The sequence below is a fragment of the Gymnogyps californianus genome, chromosome 27 (genome assembly GCF_018139145.2).
Source record: "Gymnogyps californianus isolate 813 chromosome 27, ASM1813914v2, whole genome shotgun sequence".
Lineage (NCBI taxonomy): Eukaryota > Metazoa > Chordata > Aves > Accipitriformes > Cathartidae > Gymnogyps > Gymnogyps californianus.
The window spans coordinates 2,603,767-2,623,489 of NC_059497.1; the positions used below are offsets into that span (position 1 = coordinate 2,603,767).

General features: G+C 45.8%; 1 protein-coding gene across 2 annotated transcripts; it reads left to right on the forward strand.

The window, feature by feature from the left end:
* Positions 1–1,116: 1,116 nt before the first annotated feature.
* On the forward strand, positions 1,117–5,961 carry FAM72A (family with sequence similarity 72 member A). 2 transcript variants are annotated; one of them, XM_050911408.1, is made up of 4 exons: positions 1,117–1,268; positions 2,319–2,396; positions 3,504–3,628; positions 4,522–5,961. In XM_050911408.1, exons 1-4 carry the CDS (start codon positions 1,117–1,119, stop codon positions 4,614–4,616), a joined length of 450 nt encoding a protein of 149 aa, XP_050767365.1. In that variant the 3' UTR covers positions 4,617–5,961. The 2 variants fall into 2 exon arrangements, with proteins under 2 accessions (XP_050767365.1, XP_050767366.1); XM_050911409.1 differs by having other exon boundaries at positions 1,117–1,148.
* Positions 5,962–19,723: the final 13,762 nt, after the last annotated feature.

The window sequence follows — 19,723 nt, forward strand, 5'->3', positions numbered from 1 at the left end:
GGGGGTTTTTTTTTGTTATTTTGGGGTTTTTTTTTCCGGCGGCCCCTCGGTGGGGCATGGGTCAGAGCCGGCCCGCAGCCGGGGCGCCGCAGCCCGGCATGTGCGAGGCAGACGGGGACCTGCCCGCAGGGGGACGGCGGGACACAACTTTTCTCCCGTCTTTTTTTTATTTTTTATTTCCCCCCCCCCCTTTTTTCGGAGGAGGGAGGGGGCGAGGCTGCAGCCCCCGCGGAAGATGCGCGTATAGGAGGAAGAAATAAATAAACACGGCACCCGCCGGATCCGCATCCCGCCCGGGAAGAACAATGAGGGCGGCGGGGAGAGGAAGCGTGGGGGGGTCCCGGTGGGGGGGGCCGGGGCTGAGGGACGCGGCCCCGCGCCCCGCCTCAGGGCCGCGCTGAGGGGAGGCTGAGGGGAGGCGGCGGGGCCAGCCGGCGGGGGGCAGCCCGCGGCCCCCCAGCGGGCTGGCAGAGGAGGGGAGGGGGCCCGGCGGCCGGGCGGGGCGATTACCTGGGCGCTGCGGAGCCGCCTCCCCGCCTCCCGCAGCCGGGCGTCCTCCGGCCGCTGGCGCCCGCCACCCGGTCCCCCTCACCGGCCCGCCGCCGCCCCGCCCCGCCGCGCAGATCGCCCAATCGGCGGAGAGCGCTGGACAGGAGCGACGGCCGCCCTGGTCAACCAGACGTCTCCATCTCTCAGCTGGGCCCACCCCCCTTCCCGCCGCTTTGGCACCCATAGCACCGCCCCGCCAGGACGGGGTGGGCGGGGCCTGGCGGAGCGCAGTAGCCTCCGCCCCAAGGACTGCGCAGGGGCGGGGCGAGTCATGCAAAGAGGCTGCCGGTTGGGCCAATGGGAGCAAGGGAGGGCGTGCCCCTCCACCAATATCCAGGCAATAGGGGTGGTGCCACTCGTCTCCTCCAACGGCCTGCAAGGAGAGGGTGGGCCCGCCGCTGATCTCCACTAATCAGATCAGGGGGGCGGGTCCCCCCACGCCCAATGGGAGAATGAGGTCGGGAATTCAAACTGACAGGTGGGAGCGTGGCCGTTGGCGGCGGACGGGACCGGACGGGACGGGGAGCGGCGGCGGGGCCCGGCCCGGCCCGGCGGTGGCCGCCCGCCATGTCGGCCAGCAGCTGCACCTTCGAGGACCGGTGCGTGGCCGTGCTGTGCTGCCGCTTCTGCCAGCAGGTGCTGAGCTCGCGGGGGATGAAGGCCGTGCTGCTGGCGGACACCGACATCGACCTCTACTCCACCGACATCCCGCCCTCGGGGTAAGCGCCGGGCCTCCGCGGGGGCGGCTGGTCCCCACGGGGTCCCTCCGGCGGGGCACGGCGACAGCCCCGAGGCCCCGCACGGCCGGCCCGGGCGCTGCAGCCTGTCGGCCTCGGGGCCGCGGCCTCCCCCGCAGAGATCTGCCAAGCGGGGCTGACAAGGCCGCACGGCCCTCACCGGCCGGCCGGGTCCCTGAAGATCACTCTCAAAATCTGCTGTCGGCAGGAAAACGGCCCCAAAGCACACGATTCAACCCGTTCCTCCGTTTCCAGTTCCACCTGGCTCTCCTTCAGCCCTGGGGAAGCCCCGGCGGGACGGCGAGAGCAAGGCTGTCCCTTGTCTAGCAAATCAAAAGTCTAATTTAATCTATCCGTGGGGAAGACGTAGGCTCAGGGAGCCACGGGGAGTTCCTCCAGCTCCTTCCTTAAGCAAAGATTAGAATTTGAAATAAATATCCGTAAAGAGAACAAACCTGATCTTGCACTGGTTCCAGAATGACTCTCCTCAGAGTCGCTTGCATGCTGCTTTCCCATAACAATATTTGAATACTAAGGAAATAAGATTGCAAAATAACATGTTAATAAGAAAGCATGGGTTAAAAAGGAGATAACAAATCAAAGGTTTGTTTTTAAATGTCCTAGCCTTTAAGCTATTGTTCTGTCGTCTTAGCCGAGATTTGCCAGGAACTAGGGCAACGTCTGTAATCAGATTTCTGACTGAGAGTGCCACAGCCAGCAGCAGGCCCCGAGCGTGCAAGCGTTCGTAAGTACTGAGAGAAGCAGTGCTTTCTGGTCTGATTTGAGAGGGCTTACGATACATTAATGTAATGTCTCGTGGGTCTCTCTTTGTTTCCATATGAGAATGGCTGGTAGCTGATAGGAAAAAGGAATTGTGTGCTCTTGGGAAAGTTTAAAAAAAAACAAAAAACCCACACAAGACTGTAATGGTAACATCACTTTGTTGCGACTTCAGACCTGTATTACCAAAATATTAGAGTTGTAATCGTAGCCACTTCTAAATTTCTGTATTTTTACTGTCTTCCCATCTAGTACTGTTGATTTCATCGGAAGCTGCTATTTTACTGAAATCTGCAAATGCAAACTGAAGAACATCGCGTGTTTAAAGTGGTAAGAATGCCATTCAATGACACTAACACCTCCTCAAGCATGCATGCATGCACTGCCGCAATGCTGCTTAACCTGCTCACTGTAGACCACTGCAGTGCAAGAGTTAAGGGAGGAACAGATTGCATACTCTATTTCAAATTTAATGCTGTTTGATAGAAACTCAGCCCACTACTTCTGGGCATGGCTGCCAATCTATTTCTGTGCAAGTCCCAAGTGGAGATGTGACAACCTTGTCAGTAGTCTGAGTATATGGGAAAGCTTGCATGCCACCTGCCTGACTAAATGTCTGCTTTAACACTGAGATAATTGTGTGAATAAGGCCGCAGTAAGAAGTAGTTACTCATATTCTAATTAATAGAACATCCTCTTGGCAGATCTAGTTGTTGCTAGCAGATGGAACATGCTGTCACTAAAGTTCTTGGAGTTCTTTTATCCTCTTTATTAATGCCTGATATCTACAAGTAAAAACAACAACTCTCAAATAGCTCACAGTTATTTGAGACGATCCTTTCAGCTTCATAATCAGACTTTTACCTTGTTCAGATTTAAACGGTGGGGGTTGTGATAGGAACACAGGATTTTATTCTTTAGACAGAAGTAGAGAAACAGAAATATCTCACCAGAGCGCATGACTGAGAAAGTAGGAAAATGGTTGTTCTAGGTTTCAACCTAGGAGAGCTTCAATATTCTCAGTCTCCTTACTCCTACTACCGATACTCTCCCGTGCACAGTGCCTCTGTACAGATGGATTTTATGTGCATGATTAATTTCTACACTGATTCCAATGGAATCACTGGCCTTCCAAAAAAAAGAAAAATACAACATCATTTATTGGTATATAAACTACTCTGGATTACACAATTTAGGTTACTAAATGGTTCTCTATGCCAAAGATCTAAAACTTAGATATTCTGTAACTCCTGACAGATGTTCTCTAAACATTTAAGATGCTTGTTTAACTATGTTCCCTTAACTTTATCAAAATAGGAGCGTTACATAATGGTCTGGTACCATGGCTATTTAACATTAGTTTGGGCTAGAAAACCCAACATCATCTATCTTTTCATCAGGCATTTGTGTTGCTCATTATTTCACTTCTCTTTCTAGTGGTAACATTGTCGGTTATCATGTGATTTCTCCCTGCAAACCTTGCCTGCTCTCCTGTAATAATGGCCACTTCTGGATGTTTCATAGCCAAGCAGTCTTTGGCATCAACAGACTAGACTCTTCTGGTAAGGAACACATGTGTTTCCTTCTCTTCTCCTAAAATCTTGGATTCCAAGTCCTCCTTCTAATGAGGCATCTCAATGTAGTTAAAGCATATGGAGGGAGTGTAACATATGGAGGCATAAGGCAAGCGTTACTGTATTGCTAATCTAGCGAACTACTTTGGGGGAGGTAGTTGTAGCTACTTTGTAAATGAAAATTTCTAAGTGGAAATTTATCTTCATCAGAAAACTTAACCTACCCCTTTTGTGGACAGAAGTCAGGATTTTCTGAAGCAATATTATAACTGGTATAAACACAGCCACCAGCTGCTATTTATAGTGATAGATATAGCTTTACTGTGCTATTAGGCAGCTGTCCAATGGGCACTCTTTTTGGGTGAGTCATGTTGTCACTTTGACCCTATATAACTGAGTCCTCATTAGCTCAAGCTGCAGTTCCAGCTCACGCTAGCTAGTTTCTTCAGCTAGGTGGTGTTTGGATGCCAAGTGTCTAGCATAATTTGTCCTCAGGAATGCATAGTATTCTGATAATTCATTTCTCCTCCTTGCAGATGGGAGTAACTTATTGTCTAAACCTTTCAGTGTCACCTGTGTTTCAGACCAATGCATTTAAAAATAAATCAGCCATGAGGGGATTATCAATAGCTACATGAATTAACTATATAAATACATCCGTGGGCAGGACTTATTCTTTGAACGATGCTGTAAACAACACCACTTACAAGATCGCTTTGGAAGAAAAATAGGAAATAGTCTAAATATGTTTATCATGAACGTGACTTACCAGCTTTTGGTAACTCTCTGAAAATAGACAGTTGTGCAACGTAAAAATAACGTTACAATCCAAAAATACTTTCCCCCCCCCCTCCTTTGTCTTCTTACCTCCTTCCCACCAGGTGTGAATGTATTGCTCTGGGGCAACTTGCCAGATTTGGAGGAGAGCACAGATGAAGATATGTCCTGCATCTCTGAGGAAGAGTATATCAGATAAATGTTATCTACAATATACTACAGTATCTTCCCTAGATTCATTGCATTGCTGTTTGATTTGGATTTTTTTTTTTTTTCCTGCTGGCCCGTCAGAGCTTAAACAATACAGGAAACCAGGAGATCTGGAAAACAATCCTAAAAGAGGAAGGTATCGTGTTCCTCTTTCACTGTAGCCTTCCTTAGACTCTTGAATCTGCCTAGTGTGTATCTTCTGACTAGAGACATGCCTTGGTTAGATCTGGAAATGCAGATGGAAGGTGCATTTACTGAGGTCTGTTTTGTTTTTTACATTTAAGTCTCTCAACACTTGATAATCCTTCTTAACTGTATTTTTGTTTTCTTTCCTAAAACAGTATTCACAGAGCAAAGTCTTTCAGCTGCTGTAAGTACAGCTTAAAAATCTTAACAAATAGTCCATCTGGTTGACAAAGTTCTGAAAGAGCTCTGCTTTTGTGGTCACACGGACCATTGCCCAGAGCTTCTATTCTGAGTATACAGAGTTGCTGAATAAGTGGCTTAAAGTGTTGGAACTTTGGCTCTGTGATCTGGCTCTCCTGCTTTTAGCAGCTTGTTCTCTGGGCATCTGAGGCACACATTCAGGAGCATCCTAGTGGACTGGGGAGCTCTCTTACAGTCTTCCCATCTTCATCTTTCAGTACGTTTAGGATCATGTTTCTGTAGAGATAAAGTTCATTTTTTTTTTTTTCCCCCGATAAAACCTAAATACTGCAGTTACTTAATGTTGAATAGAACTCCAAGATTACACTGGACTTTTTCTTAAGGTCAACAATAAAATCCATCCAGTGTTATGTGTTACGTTTTTTGCCCTTATAGGGTAGGCATCCCTCCAAAACAGAACTCAGTCATCCGATTGGGTCTTTTTAGAGAAAGAAAAAGAGAGATCAGGTTAAATATTTGGTGTTCATGCCTAACCTTACATCCTAAAGCGTACAGACAATCTGGTTCCTGTAAGTAGTAATGGATTCAAAGCTCATTTTCTGAGTTGTTACAGCCACAGTATTTAACTTATGAACTAAATACTGTCCCCTTCAGCTAGTCACCTGAAGGATCACCTTTAGAAAATTCAAGGTACAATCATATAAGAGAACAGAGTACATTTTTAAATTTGGATTGATGCTGAATAAATCATTCTATAGCCTCCTGTGATACTTGGAAGAGGTGCAATGAAGGCAGATCTGAATTGTCTTAGTATTTTTATTGCATGTTATGTATTTCTTAATTAACGGTACTACCTCTTCTGCATTGTTTAAATGTATATTGGTGTATATATATACGTACGTGTGTATGTCTTGTTTTGACTTCCTGTGTTATGTCTGCTCATTAAATAAAAGTTTTGGAATACATAGTCTTCTGGGCTGTAATAAATATGGATGCATAATGATATCAGATAATCAAAACAATGAAATAGCATCTTGTATTAAACTAGTTGAATAATTAGGTTCTTACTACTATGATTTTGTTTTAGAGACCCCCCCCAAAAAAATCACCTCCTTTTTAGGTTGACAAACCTGACAGTTTCTCAGTCTTAAAGGTGTTTAGTCAGTTAACTCTTCTATAACACAACATCCCATTTTTTGCCAGTTTTCTATGCTGCATGAATTTGATCATGTTGTGACTACAGTATTAAGCTGGCAAGGTGACATCTCACACAAAGATTTTTCCAAGAGAATTCATGAGCTAAAAATACATCTGATTGATTGATTGATTTTGTATAAGTAGCACAATAGTTCAAATAAAATTCCGATAATATAATTCTGCTTTGTTGCAAGTTCAGTGCTTGCTGTTTATAACCTTCACAATTCTGAGTCAACTCTGTGTCAGTGGCAGAGCTGACTGTAGAGCTGTTCTCCCACAGAGACGTAGAGGACTATAATTTCTTCACATCAAGTCAATAATTCTGTTTTTGCTCCCTATCTGTTTGTACACATAGAACTGGAAGTTCTACTATGAACTACTTTAATTACACAGGCCTGTTTGAGCTAGTTCATCTCAACCAGGCATCAGCTTGAAATAAAAAATGAGCCAACTTTTAAGTAAGTTCAGTCTTTTTTTTTTTTTTTGACAATAAAGAAGTTGTGGGTATTATACACAAAGTAAACAAACATCATCTATTTCCCCAGCTGTCCCAAATGTTACCAAAGAAACTAATCATGTCTAGGGCTACTTCTTTCTCTCTGAAATTAAGAAGAGAACTGACTAAGCAGCTTGTGGTAAGGCCACTGCTCCTTATTCACAGGGCCCTAATGTTTTGGGTTAAGTTTCCAAGGATCACCCTGTGTAGGGAAATACTTTCCAGGTTGAAAGATACATCTAACACTAAACAGCTGGCACAAAGCCAGATCAATATTTCTAGAAACACTCCCAAGTACTTCACCCCACCCAAAGCTTCATTGGAAATAAAACAACTCAGGTCTCTATGGGTTTTTTGTTTCATCTGTACTCTTCGACATACAGGATATATGTGTTGTAGCACAACCCTGGAATCGTGTGAATCATTTGGAAGGTGATGGTTGCAAGGCATTTGGTATAATAATGCTGAACATTAAGACAGATGACTTCCATGTTGAATGGAAGGAATGAATACATGAGCAGAATTCAACTGCCTGATAGATCTATGGCCAGTCTGATACAGAAAAAGCTGGGCAGCTGTTGTCATCTTTGGTAAGGGTTTTACGGTGAAATTTTACGTGATCTTTGCTGTGCAGCCAATGAAGTCAAAAGCCGAGCACAAAGCTGAAAAACAAGAACTGAGTCCTAAGGCCTTTCTCTTCTGCTCGTTAAGGTACAAAAGGCAAGTAATCAAAGAACGTTAGTGTCTCTAATCAGATCTGGTTTTATTCAGAAGGGACTGAACACCAGGCAAAGGGTCTTAAATTTTAGACTCAAAGTCAGTGCTTCCGCAAGACTTCCAAAGTCTGCTGGCACTAACAGCACAGCTGAAATCCACGCAGCCAGCCTTAATGCCCTTGGTGCTGCGTCTGCCACGGGGCGCCCGGCCGCCACACGATGTACCGGGCCCGTTCCCAGCAGCTCTGCAGCGACAAGATATTGCTTAATACAGACTGGTAGGTTCAGGGTCACAGACTTGTTTGGGTGAAAACACTTGAAAGTCGAATTCCCAAAGCCACTGAGGATAAATAACTTTGATTTGATTTTTAAATCACAGGAACCTGTGTAATCACGCTGCCATCGATGGTCAACCGTTTTCTTTCCTGCAATGCATAATCTGCAATGCACAATACTAGCTGGAGGGGTAGGAGAAAGTCATAGCAAGACAGTGATAAATTGATTCCCCTTCATATTAAATAAGACTTACTAGAAAAAGCATTTAAATATTCTTCATTATTCCGGTACAGATTAATGCCTAATCATAATCTTACATTTATTTAACACCATTCATCCCAAAGCGCTTTACAATGACAAACAGTTAAGAATTCTTTTACCATTGAACTGCAGCCAACTCCAGGATGCAAAGCAGCTGCCAAGTAGACAGCATGCTGCAAGGACCATGGTAAGCATCATTCTGTAATGAAATTCAGTATGTGATCTCTATCAGTACAAACCGATATGCTGATTATTGAGGGAGGTTCAACTTGAAAGACACTCTCTTCTTACACAGCCTGGAATGCAGTTCATCCGCTTCAAGCCAGATGACAGATGGGTCACCTCTCCTAGGACAGAACCTGCAGTCCCAGGGTTTGAATCTGAGAGAGTCCTGTGATAAGAGACAGAAATTACTAAGCTATCTTCTCTTTCCTGCTCTTCTCTCTGGCATGCAAGAGCTGGCATGCTTTTTAAAGTCAAGTAAAATGGTCATTTATTATAAATCACCCAATTACTGTGTCGTGAGAGGTCATTGTTACATTTTTTATTACATTTGCAGCCTGTGTGGTTTCTGAAAGCATACCCCAAGGAACAGTGCATATCCCAAGTAAACAGCCTTTGTGTGCTGTTATTTGGATTAAGGGAGTGCCTACAGGCTAGTACAGTATAACAACTATGGGTGCCTATTGTGCAAGAAACTGTACGAGCACTGCGACTTGTAGACTCAGAGAACTTGCACTGTAAACAAAGCAGCCGAGGGACGGTGAGGGAGCGGCACCATTGGCTCTATCAGAGATCAGAGGTAAAGCCCGAACTGTGTAAGCCTGAAGAGGAGACTCCTTAGTTCCAAGACTACAACAGAGAACCGAGCCATGCCTGTTCCTGCGGCTATGGATCACTTCTTCCTATTCCAACAGGCATTTGCAAGTCTGTGAACAGATTGAGCTCTTCAGCACACATACTCAGTCACCTCATACTTGAAGGAAGGATCCTTCTCTGTGACAGTGTTTCTGGATTTCTACTGCATTATTAGGTTTTTCTCTTGCTCTAGCATACAACGGGGATACAGCCCCTAGCCAAATACCCATAAAAAGCCTACAAAGAAAACAGGTTATTCCAAACCTGTGTAGATACAGCATTCATAGAACCGAGAGACGTGCTCTGCAATTTATGCAGTATACAGGAATGACAAGAGAGAAAAGCAGGATGCCTGCCTTGAACAGCTCCTGTGAAATTAACTCCAAGTTGTTGATGCACCGCCCAAAATTCCCTCTTCTCATCAGGAAATATCAACTATGCTATGCTCTGAGAAAGCATCAGCATTTCCAAGCAGCTATTAGCCAGGGGGACATTTTAGCTGCTTTGCTGTCTGCAGTGTCTCTTGTCATCTTGCATGTGTGACACAAGCTTAACAAAGTGAGTCTGCACTCTATTGATTTCTCATTAGAAAGCATGCCTCACATTTTGGACAGCAATGAGGGGAAAAAAACAACAGGGAACAAAGCTGGTCACATAGAAGCCAAACAAAATCTCTGGTGCTTCACTTCTTATGTCATCTGAATGCTGACAGCTTGATGTCTCTGGGTAATGCCACACAAGGGAAATTAGCACCATAGCACTCTTAGGCACTGCCATCTGCATGTCAACGTATGTAGAAATTCGTGCAGGCAGTTATAAAGCAAGCCTGATAAAAAAGACTTGATCTTTTGCATTTCTCTGACTACACTTATTTCCTGGAGGAAAGTGCTAATTAAAAATAACCCAGTATCGCTCCAACGTAGCTGCAGCCACACTAGGATTCTTCCCTGCTGTGCTATGGCAGAAGCTTATTAGTTCATCCCACTCTAGCATATGGCCTGCTTTGGAACTGGAAATTTCCACTAATAGAGGAGACAATGCTAGAAATACAGGTATTTTGGGACTCTCATCCTAACTTATATGGGAACATAAAACCAAAGAGAAACTGGTCCTGTGTCTGCTGGGCACGTCTGATGGTTCCATACACAAAAGCAAGCTAATAAGAATTAAATTTTAAAAAAAAAAAATTCATCTGATTTTGCCTCTTCCTATCATCTGTCTGCTTCTCAGAGCCAATGCCACGCTCCAGCAACAGGCTGCCCAGATAAGCAAAGGGGTTTCAGGACCAAAGGACACTGAGAAAATTGGGAATACAAAGCTCACACGCCCTTTGTCTACACCTTTTGGAGGTTTTGCCAGTAGCTGCTCTTTTATTACCAGTTTATTTGTCTTCATTTTAAGAAATATAAGTATCTATTTAGTTCTGAGACTGGCAAAGCTTCAACAAGAATGAATTTGGTCTATTATTTCTGCTATGCTTACAGAACATACTCAGAAAGCTTTTTCAAGAGACATTGGCAATAGAAAAGCTACAAGATAGCGTGCAGCATGCAGCAAGCTGCTTTGGATGTGAAGAGTGCCAGTCTTCATTGTGAGCGGTGCAAGCAGACTTCGGCCTAAATTAAAGACACAGTGTGTGAAGCTAGAGACTCAAAAACATTTGAAGACAGCATGGATAGGATCTATGCCCAAAACAGGACTAAGAATGCACCTTCAAAAACCATGTATTCAAGCAAAACTATGTGTTAGGCTACTATGCTAGACACAAAATCTATTCAATTACAGAATTTTTAAACCGCTTTAGAGTCACTTACTTTGACCGATTCACTTATTTTCTTGATTCATCACTGTTTAAGTGGACATAAAGAGAGAAGGAGATGGCTTTAGACCACCAGAATACCAAAGCTGTAATAGTTTCCTCACAGGGTGGTCAATGAAGCCACACAATCAGAGAATTATTTCGTTAAAAATGCAGATGGAATAACACACGGTCACATTTGAGGGAAAGATTGTGAAAGCTACCGCAGATTCACCCTAGCATCCACTCAGATGTTAATGAGCGCCTGAAATGTTTGGAAAAAATTAAGCAATCTGCTCTTGTGCAAAGGCCCATCACAAGACTTTCCACAATGTCACTCTGCTTTTTATTGGACCCCAGGTTGGAAGTGAATTTTACTCTGTAAAGTGAATTTTACTCTGCTTCAAATTTTACCCAAAGCCCAAATTACTTTCTTTGTAGCTTAGAATTGAAAATTCAGATAAATATGTTTTTTCATCTCACCTGCTACCAGAAGGCAGCATTCATAAGTGTCAGGAAGTATATATTCAGCAGAAGATGTCCATTTTTTTATTCCAGTCCTTATGGGAAATCAAAATTTAAGAACTGATTAAAAGCACCTGGCTTTGGCCACTATAAGAAACCTTTTACCGTATTAACTGGGTTCCCGCTGATTGGATACAAACATGCCAGTGATGCATGAACTCGAATTGCTCCTTACCTTTGTGCCACTCTGATGGCACAAAGCAATTCTCAGCAAATTGAGCAGCACTTGCTGTAAGTCAACCATAAAAATCATAGGACTTAATAACAAGCAGCTTTTGGACACTGGCAGGCACTTTGATAACAACCTGCCACGCTTCCTGCATCACTTGAGCCTCTTCTTGCTCCTGCCAGGGGGTTCAAAACGTGGGCACTGACGGCTTTGGCATTAATTGTAGTGTGCGTTGCCAGACCTGACAGCAAAGCAGCATTGCGTTTCCCTCCCAATGCCTTGCTAGTGTATTTAAAGCAGTCATATCTCATCGTACCCTATACTGGCTAGCAAGAGATGCCAGGTGGATCCAAGCCTGCCATTTTCCAAAGCCCAAGGGAAAGCAGTGCAGTTATCCCCATGCTCTGCCCCTAATAGTAAGTTTGATTTTATAGTGTCTGTATTCTCCCTAGCCTCCCGGCAGAGATCAAAGACAGCTATGTTTGGGTGTGTGCATGCACATACATGCATGGAGAAGACACGTTAATTATGGTCTGAAAATTTCTCTGCTAGAAAAAGAACTGGTTCCCTCTTTGTCACTTACCTCTCCCCCACAAAAACTCATGCTGGCCCAATTTACTGCTTGAAAACAAGCTTGGATTGCAAATGACCTAGGGAGAAGAGGCATCAACCAAGTGTATCTTGGCTGAAAAACGTGCGCTTTGAAGAGCAGAAACTCAACACCAACGCAGGCTTTGATGCCATAGCACAGACCCAGTGACTTGTTTCTTAAGCTTTACCTTCCCTGTCCGGCAAGTGGTCAGATCAGCAGTCACTGCAGGGGAGTCTATCCACCTCATGGGAGGGGAGATCTTTATGGCTAAATGGCTGCTTCGTCGGGTTGCTAATTTCACAGACATTGCTGATGGCACGCTTGGAGAAAAGTCAGGAAACCGTGATCTTCCGTTGCTGACTTGGTTACAAAAAGGGAACAGTGCTCGGAACTCACAAATGATGCCGTAGGACTTTCAGCTTGGATTGTGAGTCAAAACTCTGCCTCATAAGAGTTAGGGAGAAGCATCCCTTCAGCCAAAAACTGCACAGAGTTTTGACATCATCTTCTGGCCACTGCTAGAAAGGGAAAGGAGAACACCCTCCTGGAGGGATCACAGCCTGACCCAGTGCTTTACGTCTCAGAGGAGAGTCGATGGGGCCATGGTGGCCACCGACAGCCAAAGCCAACCCAGGATATTCCCTGTGATGCCGTATTTCGTAGCACGGACACCACGCCAGCATAGCACCTTCTTCACAGGCTGCCACACCACGTGCTTGGGCTGTTGGTCAGGACACAGACCAACGTCAAGAATGATCTTGTTTCTTTTGCCTCTGCAAGGGAGGCTGCTGTTTGCAAGATGTGGCCTCTGAGAGGGTGTAACAAAGCAGTGGGAGGGAAAGTATAAAGTACAGGTTTAGTCGGGTGAATCCATCAAGCCTGCAAGGTCTGTGCACACCTTTGCAAATTGACCCCAGGTGCTGAACCAGTTGGAATGCACTCAGGGGAAAAAGATGTATAAAAAGTTGACAAGACTCACCCTTTCTCTCACCAGGAGAGGTGGGGAGGCTGGCTTTGTAGCAAGTGATGTCTGGGCATGCCAATCTGAGCAAGAGAGCATGTTGGTGTCACTCAAAAGATGGGTCTATTGCTGTGCTCGAGCAGACTGCTGGTCCCTCTAACTCATATACATCCTTTTGCCTTGGCTAACGCTTCAAGAGACAACTGTCTTTATTCCTACAGTGCATGAATACCCCAGTATCTTGCCAGATAGCTATCCTATGCTTCCAGAGCTCTAGTAACAGGTTTTGAATATTTTCTAAGCCAAAAGCAGGAGCACTTCTGCCTCCCCCACTACCTTCCAAATTTCTTTGTAAAATAGACAATCTAATTCCTTCCTTTCCCCACTTTTAAACACAAAGCAGTAATTGTTTCATGCTAAATAACAAATGTCTCACGCTTGACAAACTGGCTTTTTTTTTTCCTGGTGTAAATTGCTGCTAGTCTGTTGCCCCCAAGAGACCCCTTTCTCAGCCCCCGCAGATACCCCACTGTACCTTCAGATCCCCCTTTAGTATTCTCATGGTGTTGATGTACACTGGAGGTGACAGTCTCCCTCTTGCTGAGGTCCCATAGCTTGACATCCTGCTGAAGTTACTACTGGAAAAGCATCATCACAAGACCACCACCATCACAAATGGTGCCCCACACATCAAATGCCTTCTCCAGCTGGTGGAGTCCCACAGCCAGAGCAGGACAACTGCGCTTCCTTCTAACCGAGGCAGAAGGAGGTTGAAGCACACAAATAAGCAGGGCTGGCGGCGGGGGTAGTACAGCAAATGCATGCGTGTGCACGTTCCGTGGTGATCTGGGGGTCTTCCAGCTCTGGGTCTCAGCATGATAGCTATCATCAGGCCACAGAATAAAAGACACTGGCATTATGCTCAACAAATTTGCATTAAGAGTGATAACAGAAAATCCAACTGAATTTATAACTTCAGCCAATTGTAAAGACAGAAAGGTTCCTCAATACAACACAAAGTATTTAATTCTCTGATAACAGAATGAAATAAAGATAGCAGGGGAAAAGCAAGAGCTCACTATCAATGGAAACAGAGAAAGGGACACTGATATTTTAAGGCATTCACCTTTAGGTTATAAGCTGCTTATCTCAGACTGCTACATATGTGGTCTCCTTGGGAACCAAGTCAGACAATAAATCAGATATGCCAACATTTATCAGAAGCTCCAACTAGCCAAAAACATCAGCTTTCCTAAGAATGCCAAATCGTTTTGCAAGATGCAGGGCCAAGCCTGGAGTCACTCTTGACTCCAGCAGCAGGGATAAGAAATGCCGCTATTAAACTCAAAAGAAATGTTGCTTATATTTCTGTTCCTCATTGCCGTGTCCTCCTGGAGCCACGGGCTGTGTCACAAGCTTCAGAGGAAAGCGAAAAGAGCAAAATCAACCTGGCATTGTCTACACATGGTTAATGCACACATCAGGACAACATCTGCATATCATGCGCCCAGTCAGCCACAAAAATAACCCTACCCATTCTCCTCACAGTTTGAAGCATGTAAGAAATTATCCTTGTCTTAGTCTGAACAGGGAAAAAAGAAAAAAGCAGTATATGGATAGAGTAGTGGTAGGAATAAAAACAGCTTGAGGAAAGTCAGCAAGATCGGTGTATGAATATTCTCTAACTGCAACTCTCCTGCCAGACACAAGGAAAAAAATCCAGACATTTCACATGTGCAAAACCAAACAAAACAATCCAACCAAATCTCTTTTAAACTGGTGAAAATTTCCCAACCAGTTCCAAAACTTTTAGCTGCTTATGTGTAACCAAAAGAATGTCATGGCAGGCGTTCTCAGGGCCAAGACCTCTGTCTCATTTATAAGGGATTTGGCCAGGAATTAACTAGCGGGAAAGCAATGGCAGCAACATTGCTTGGCGAGTCTCATTTATCCAGAAATTCTGACCCTAGTGGCATGAGACATACTTTGGTGGACATGTGATAACTGACCCACGGACTAGGAGCAAATGTCTTCAGCAACAGTATCAGGGGAGCTGGGTGAGAACAATGCCAACATCTGCTCATGGCACAGCTTTACATGTGGCCCAAAAGAGGAAAAAGTCACCCTTTCCCTTGAATGTTGTGATGGCACTCAAGCAATATACATCTTAAAAAAAAAAAAAAAAACAGCTTACACCTGGTCCAGCCACATGCTGGCAACTTCTTTGTCAAGAGTGACAATCACTGCCCTCTGTCCAAGCACAGACGTGACAGTACCAGCTCCCTGGCTGTCACACAGCCCCACGGGCAACACATTTCGGAGCGCACCTGAGTGCAACCACAGCCAGAAAAGATGAGATCAAACGGCGCGGTCAGTTGAACCGCAGCCCCCGCGTGCTCTGAACGCGTCCCTGCCAAGCTGCAGTGCTCCTAAGCGAGAAAGCTGCACGGCAGCCCCCCTCCCTCATCCCAGTGCTTCCAGAGACCGCAAAAATGATTTCCAGTATCCGCCTGCAGCCACGTCTGCAAGGGGAGCAGCAGACCGAGGGGTAATTCCCTGTCACTTGTGGTGAAACCAGAGGGCCCCGAGGCAGCAGAGGAGCTGGAGAGGCTTTTCCCTGCCCGGGAGCCGCCTGACCAGCCGGCTTCAGCCTCATTTAACATCACTGCCAGCGCCTCCGCCGTGTGCGTGGGTCAGTGACAGACCTCGGGCTTGCCGAGCTGATGCGCGGCCAAGCCCTCCAGCAGTGCCGCCCTGTCTGACCCCCCCCCGCCAGCCTCCAGCGCTGGCGGCCTCCCACTACCACTGCCCGACCCCCCAGCCCTGCCCGTGTCCTCCCCGTCCCCCCCCGGCACCGCCCGTGTCCGTGTCCCCCCCCCCCCGCCCGCCCCAGCCGCGCCCCTGCGGCAGCCGGAGCCACGGCGCCACCTACCGGAGCGCGGGGGAGCGCGCCCCCCGGCCCCTGGAGAGGCCGTTGTTAGGATGACCTTTTTTAATTGCTTTCGTTTGCTTTAGGGTGGTTTTTTTTGTTTTTTTTTTTTTTTTTTTTTACCATGGTCGTGGGGTAGAAACCTGGCCTGATTGGGCCGGCACAGTTCAGCGGCACTTCTGCATCAAGTGGAGCCCCGGTACCTGACAATGCCAGGATGGAGGGGAGAGCACAGCTTTCGAGAAAATTAACAGTCCGTATCAGGCAGGCAATCTAATTCATGACTTACATCTCTCCCTTTCCACATAAATGCCAATTGGACCTCTTCTGAGGTCATTCTGCATTAGCAAAATAAGAAATCAGGACAAAAAAAAATGAGTCTGTAGAGTCTCAGAAATGGTTCATTTAAAGTCTTTGCTGAAGTTTTCTTCTGATTAGTCTTTTAATTTGACTTTACAAAACTTTTTGCAGCTGTGTTTTGACTTTGTGGCTATGGAAAATCTGCCCTTCACCAAAACAGCTTCAAAATACTGTAACTGCCATTACCTCTCCTTCACTGGCCAAACCAAGATAATCCCTGGAGAATATGACGACTGGGACTTGGCTTCCCCTTGGCAAACCTCTTCTCTTGGAATTTGTGCTAAAGTTCAGTGCATACTTACCAGTCTGTTTTCCCTCAGAAGTGTCATCAAGTGAATAATTGGTAGTGGAGAGCCATTTAAATCCAATTAAGTAACTCCTTACCTATTCAAGACTATTAAAAAAAAAAAAGAAAACAGCTATTGATGGGTCATCCAGAGAGAAGGCCTTTAGCAGAGGTAATCATGGGCATCAGGATTTAAGAACATCCAAAAATGGCATTCACAATTGAACAAGCTTTGATTTAAGTTTGTGTCCACTCCGCAGCACTGAGCTTTTCAGGAAACAAGCAATCCTTGTGGACCCTGTGGGAACAACTACTTAAAACAGTCTTTCCCGATAGCAATCCTACTCCCTTTTTTCTGTCGCCTTCTCTCCCTTGATGATACTGCAAATTTGAAAGGAGCAAAAGGCAGTTACCTAGGATGTCAGAAAGGTTGTGCTGTTTTACTGCATGTCAGGTTGGATGCTTGAGCTTATCTTAAGTTTCCCAGATTGGACCGGTCATTGCTGCCACTTGGCCAAAAGGTTACAAACGGTTCCCAGTGTGACTGCGTCCTGGCAAATACTTATTGACCGCTCAGGACTTGCTTTCCCCTTGCTGTGCAGAAGAGCTCGTTAGTGCCTCAGCCCTTCGCCGTGAACACAGAGTTGCCAGAGACCCCAGCTGTTCAGACTGGGAAGAACCTCAAGGAATGAAATCAGGAGCCACTGTCTGCCCCTGGAAGTGCCGGTGCAGGACCGGCCGAGACCTCTCCACACACCCTTGGCCCCAGGGCTGCCCAGCACCCTCAGCTGACCAGCTCGGATCTAAGCAATCTCACACTTTACTCCAGTCAGCTCCACAAAAGCAGAATTGCTGAGCTGATTCACTTTGATTTCCTCCATTAACAGCCAGCCTGCCTGAAGGGAAGCAAAACCAAGGAAATGAGGTAAAGAATGAGGTTTGCAGAGGAGGCAGAGTCAGATCCCAGTCATTAACACTTATGTAGTTTTTAAACATTTCCCAACACTGTCATTGTGGTTCTCTCTCTCTGGTGGCAGACTCTGCTGCTGCTTCACTTGTCTCCAAGCCGAAGTCCAAGACAAAACAGGAAAATTCTACATTTAATCTAACACGGCCTCCCAGCAGTACACACTTTGTTGAAACTTATTAACCAGCTCCCAGGTTGTTCCCTGCATAATTAGTTTGTACTTCAACATCTCCGCCAGCAGACAGAGGTAAATGATGGTGTTAAATTCACTCATGTATAAAATTAGTTAATTTTGGGGCAGGACAGTGGATATTGGTTGTCAGAAGTTGGGATATTAGTCGAATGGGATTGCCCAGGGCTCTGGGGACCTTTGTAACTTCCCAAGCAATACCTCGTGCTCTTCTATCCTGAACATGGTCTTTCAAGTGGAGCGGATGAGAAGAGCACCGGTGGCTCCCTGCAGCGAATTGGTCGGGAGTACAAGAATTATCCCCGAGCGGAGCAAAAGGCTGCGCTTGCTCCCGTTAAAAGCAGAGGGACTGCTCCCGCACTTAGCATAAATGCACACTTGCAAGATCAAGACACCTTAGGTCAGATACCAACTGCTGCTGCAGAAATCACCCAGCATTATAATTCCCCTCGAAACTGCTGCGCTGTCAGAGCTGCTCTGCTCTCCATCCAGGTGTGGCTGAGACATCCAGCGAGATGTCTCAAGGCCAGGTTTCCCAAGAGGTTTTCAGTCAAGTCTAGGGTTCCTTGAGACCCCAGCCTGGCTGCTGGGACTAGCAGGGGATTCTGTTACACCCAAATCACCAGGAGGGAAAACAGCATCTGGCTCATCACCCACTGAAGTGGCAAGCACAGGTCACATCAGGGAGCTGTCCCCTTTCCTCTGCATCTCTGGTTTCCTTCTAGGATAATCCTTTCCCAATTAGCTTTTGAAGACTTGGACATTAATTTCATTTAAGTCTCACCATCAAAGCTAACAATCGAAGAGACCCCGGACCCATGAGGCATCAGGGGCAGGTTCAAGCCTCCTTGCCTCGTAAACACAAGGGGTTTAGCAGTGATTTTCACATTTCATCTTAATCCGACAGTTACCTGTAAATCCACCCCCCTCATTGAGGCTGTGCTTGCTCTCACCTCGGTGTGACAGGCGCAATGCTTCGTTAAGCCTTGGGGTGGGATTTGACGCCCTGAATTGATACGAACGATCTGCAAGGAGAGCCAACAGCTCTCTGGGTTATGGTCCCAAACTCCTGCCAGACTCGATGGTGATCTCCCTTTGGTGCTCGATAGTAAGGCAAAAGACCCTTAGATATAACCAGGCACAGACTATCTGCTAAACACAAGCCAACACAGGGCTTCGAAAGGCCCAGGGCAGAACCACACGCACAAATCCCCATCTCATTTGGAAAGATCAGGACTGCGATCAGAGCACGGTCTCTCAGGTTTTTTTGTTTTGCCAAACAAAACCCTGTAAAACCTCAAACAACCAATGCGTGAAAAAACAAGCATCCGTCCCTCCCACCCACCACCTTAAACACGCTCTGTGATTCCCCACGCTCACCCACTTCTGCAGCTAACTCAGCGTGTGAGCTCCCCTGAAGACGGGATGCAGAACAGATGTAATTATTTGGTTGCTGCTACAGCAATACCCATATTCTCATGCCCATACAGAAACCCTAAAGAAAAAAATCACCCGTTGATGCTTGACCTGCATGTTAATTTGGTTCATTTTCTAGACGACAGCAGCTCGGTGAGACAGGGAGATAATGTAAAGGCCAATGAAGAAATCCATTGATTTCAGTCTGTGGTTTCCCTACCAGCAGGCTCTCACTACAGACTGTGATTTGCTTGCATGATGAAGTGATAATCCATTACAGCCAAAAATACTGGTCCACAGATCATCTGAATTATAAGTGATAAAACTATGCATTTGGCAGGTTCCAAAATGTCATTATTCTGAAACACGGGGCAACATTTCCCGTTTGCAGCAGTGCTAAGTACATCCTCATGGCCTTTCAAATCTGTTGTGCAAATGCATATGAAAATAGCTTTTAAGAGATGCCTTGGCAATTAGCACCGTACATGCAGGGAAGAGTCAGAGACAAAGCAATTGTCTGGTAATGTTAAACAGCGTTCTTCAGAGGCACACAAACCAGACTGCCACAGACCAATCCAATCTTCAACTAAAATAATCCCTTCAATCTATGGTCTGCCTGAAAAATGAGACTTATACTTCTGCCACGGCCTTTACCTTCGTTCGCCATTATCAGGCACTTAGAGGCACCAAGTCAAATACTTCTTAAAATCAT

Excerpts from the sequence above, each read along its gene's own strand:
- FAM72A (XM_050911408.1), top strand. The coding sequence starts at position 1,117 with ATGTCGGCCAGCAGCTGCACCTTCGAGGACCGGTGCGTGGCCGTGCTG. Across the intron at positions 2,397-3,503 it reads AACATCGCGTGTTTAAAGTG|TGGTAACATTGTCGGTTATC; the intron begins GTAAGAATGCCA and ends TTCTCTTTCTAG. Across the intron at positions 3,629-4,521 it reads CAACAGACTAGACTCTTCTG|GTGTGAATGTATTGCTCTGG; the intron begins GTAAGGAACACA and ends CCTTCCCACCAG.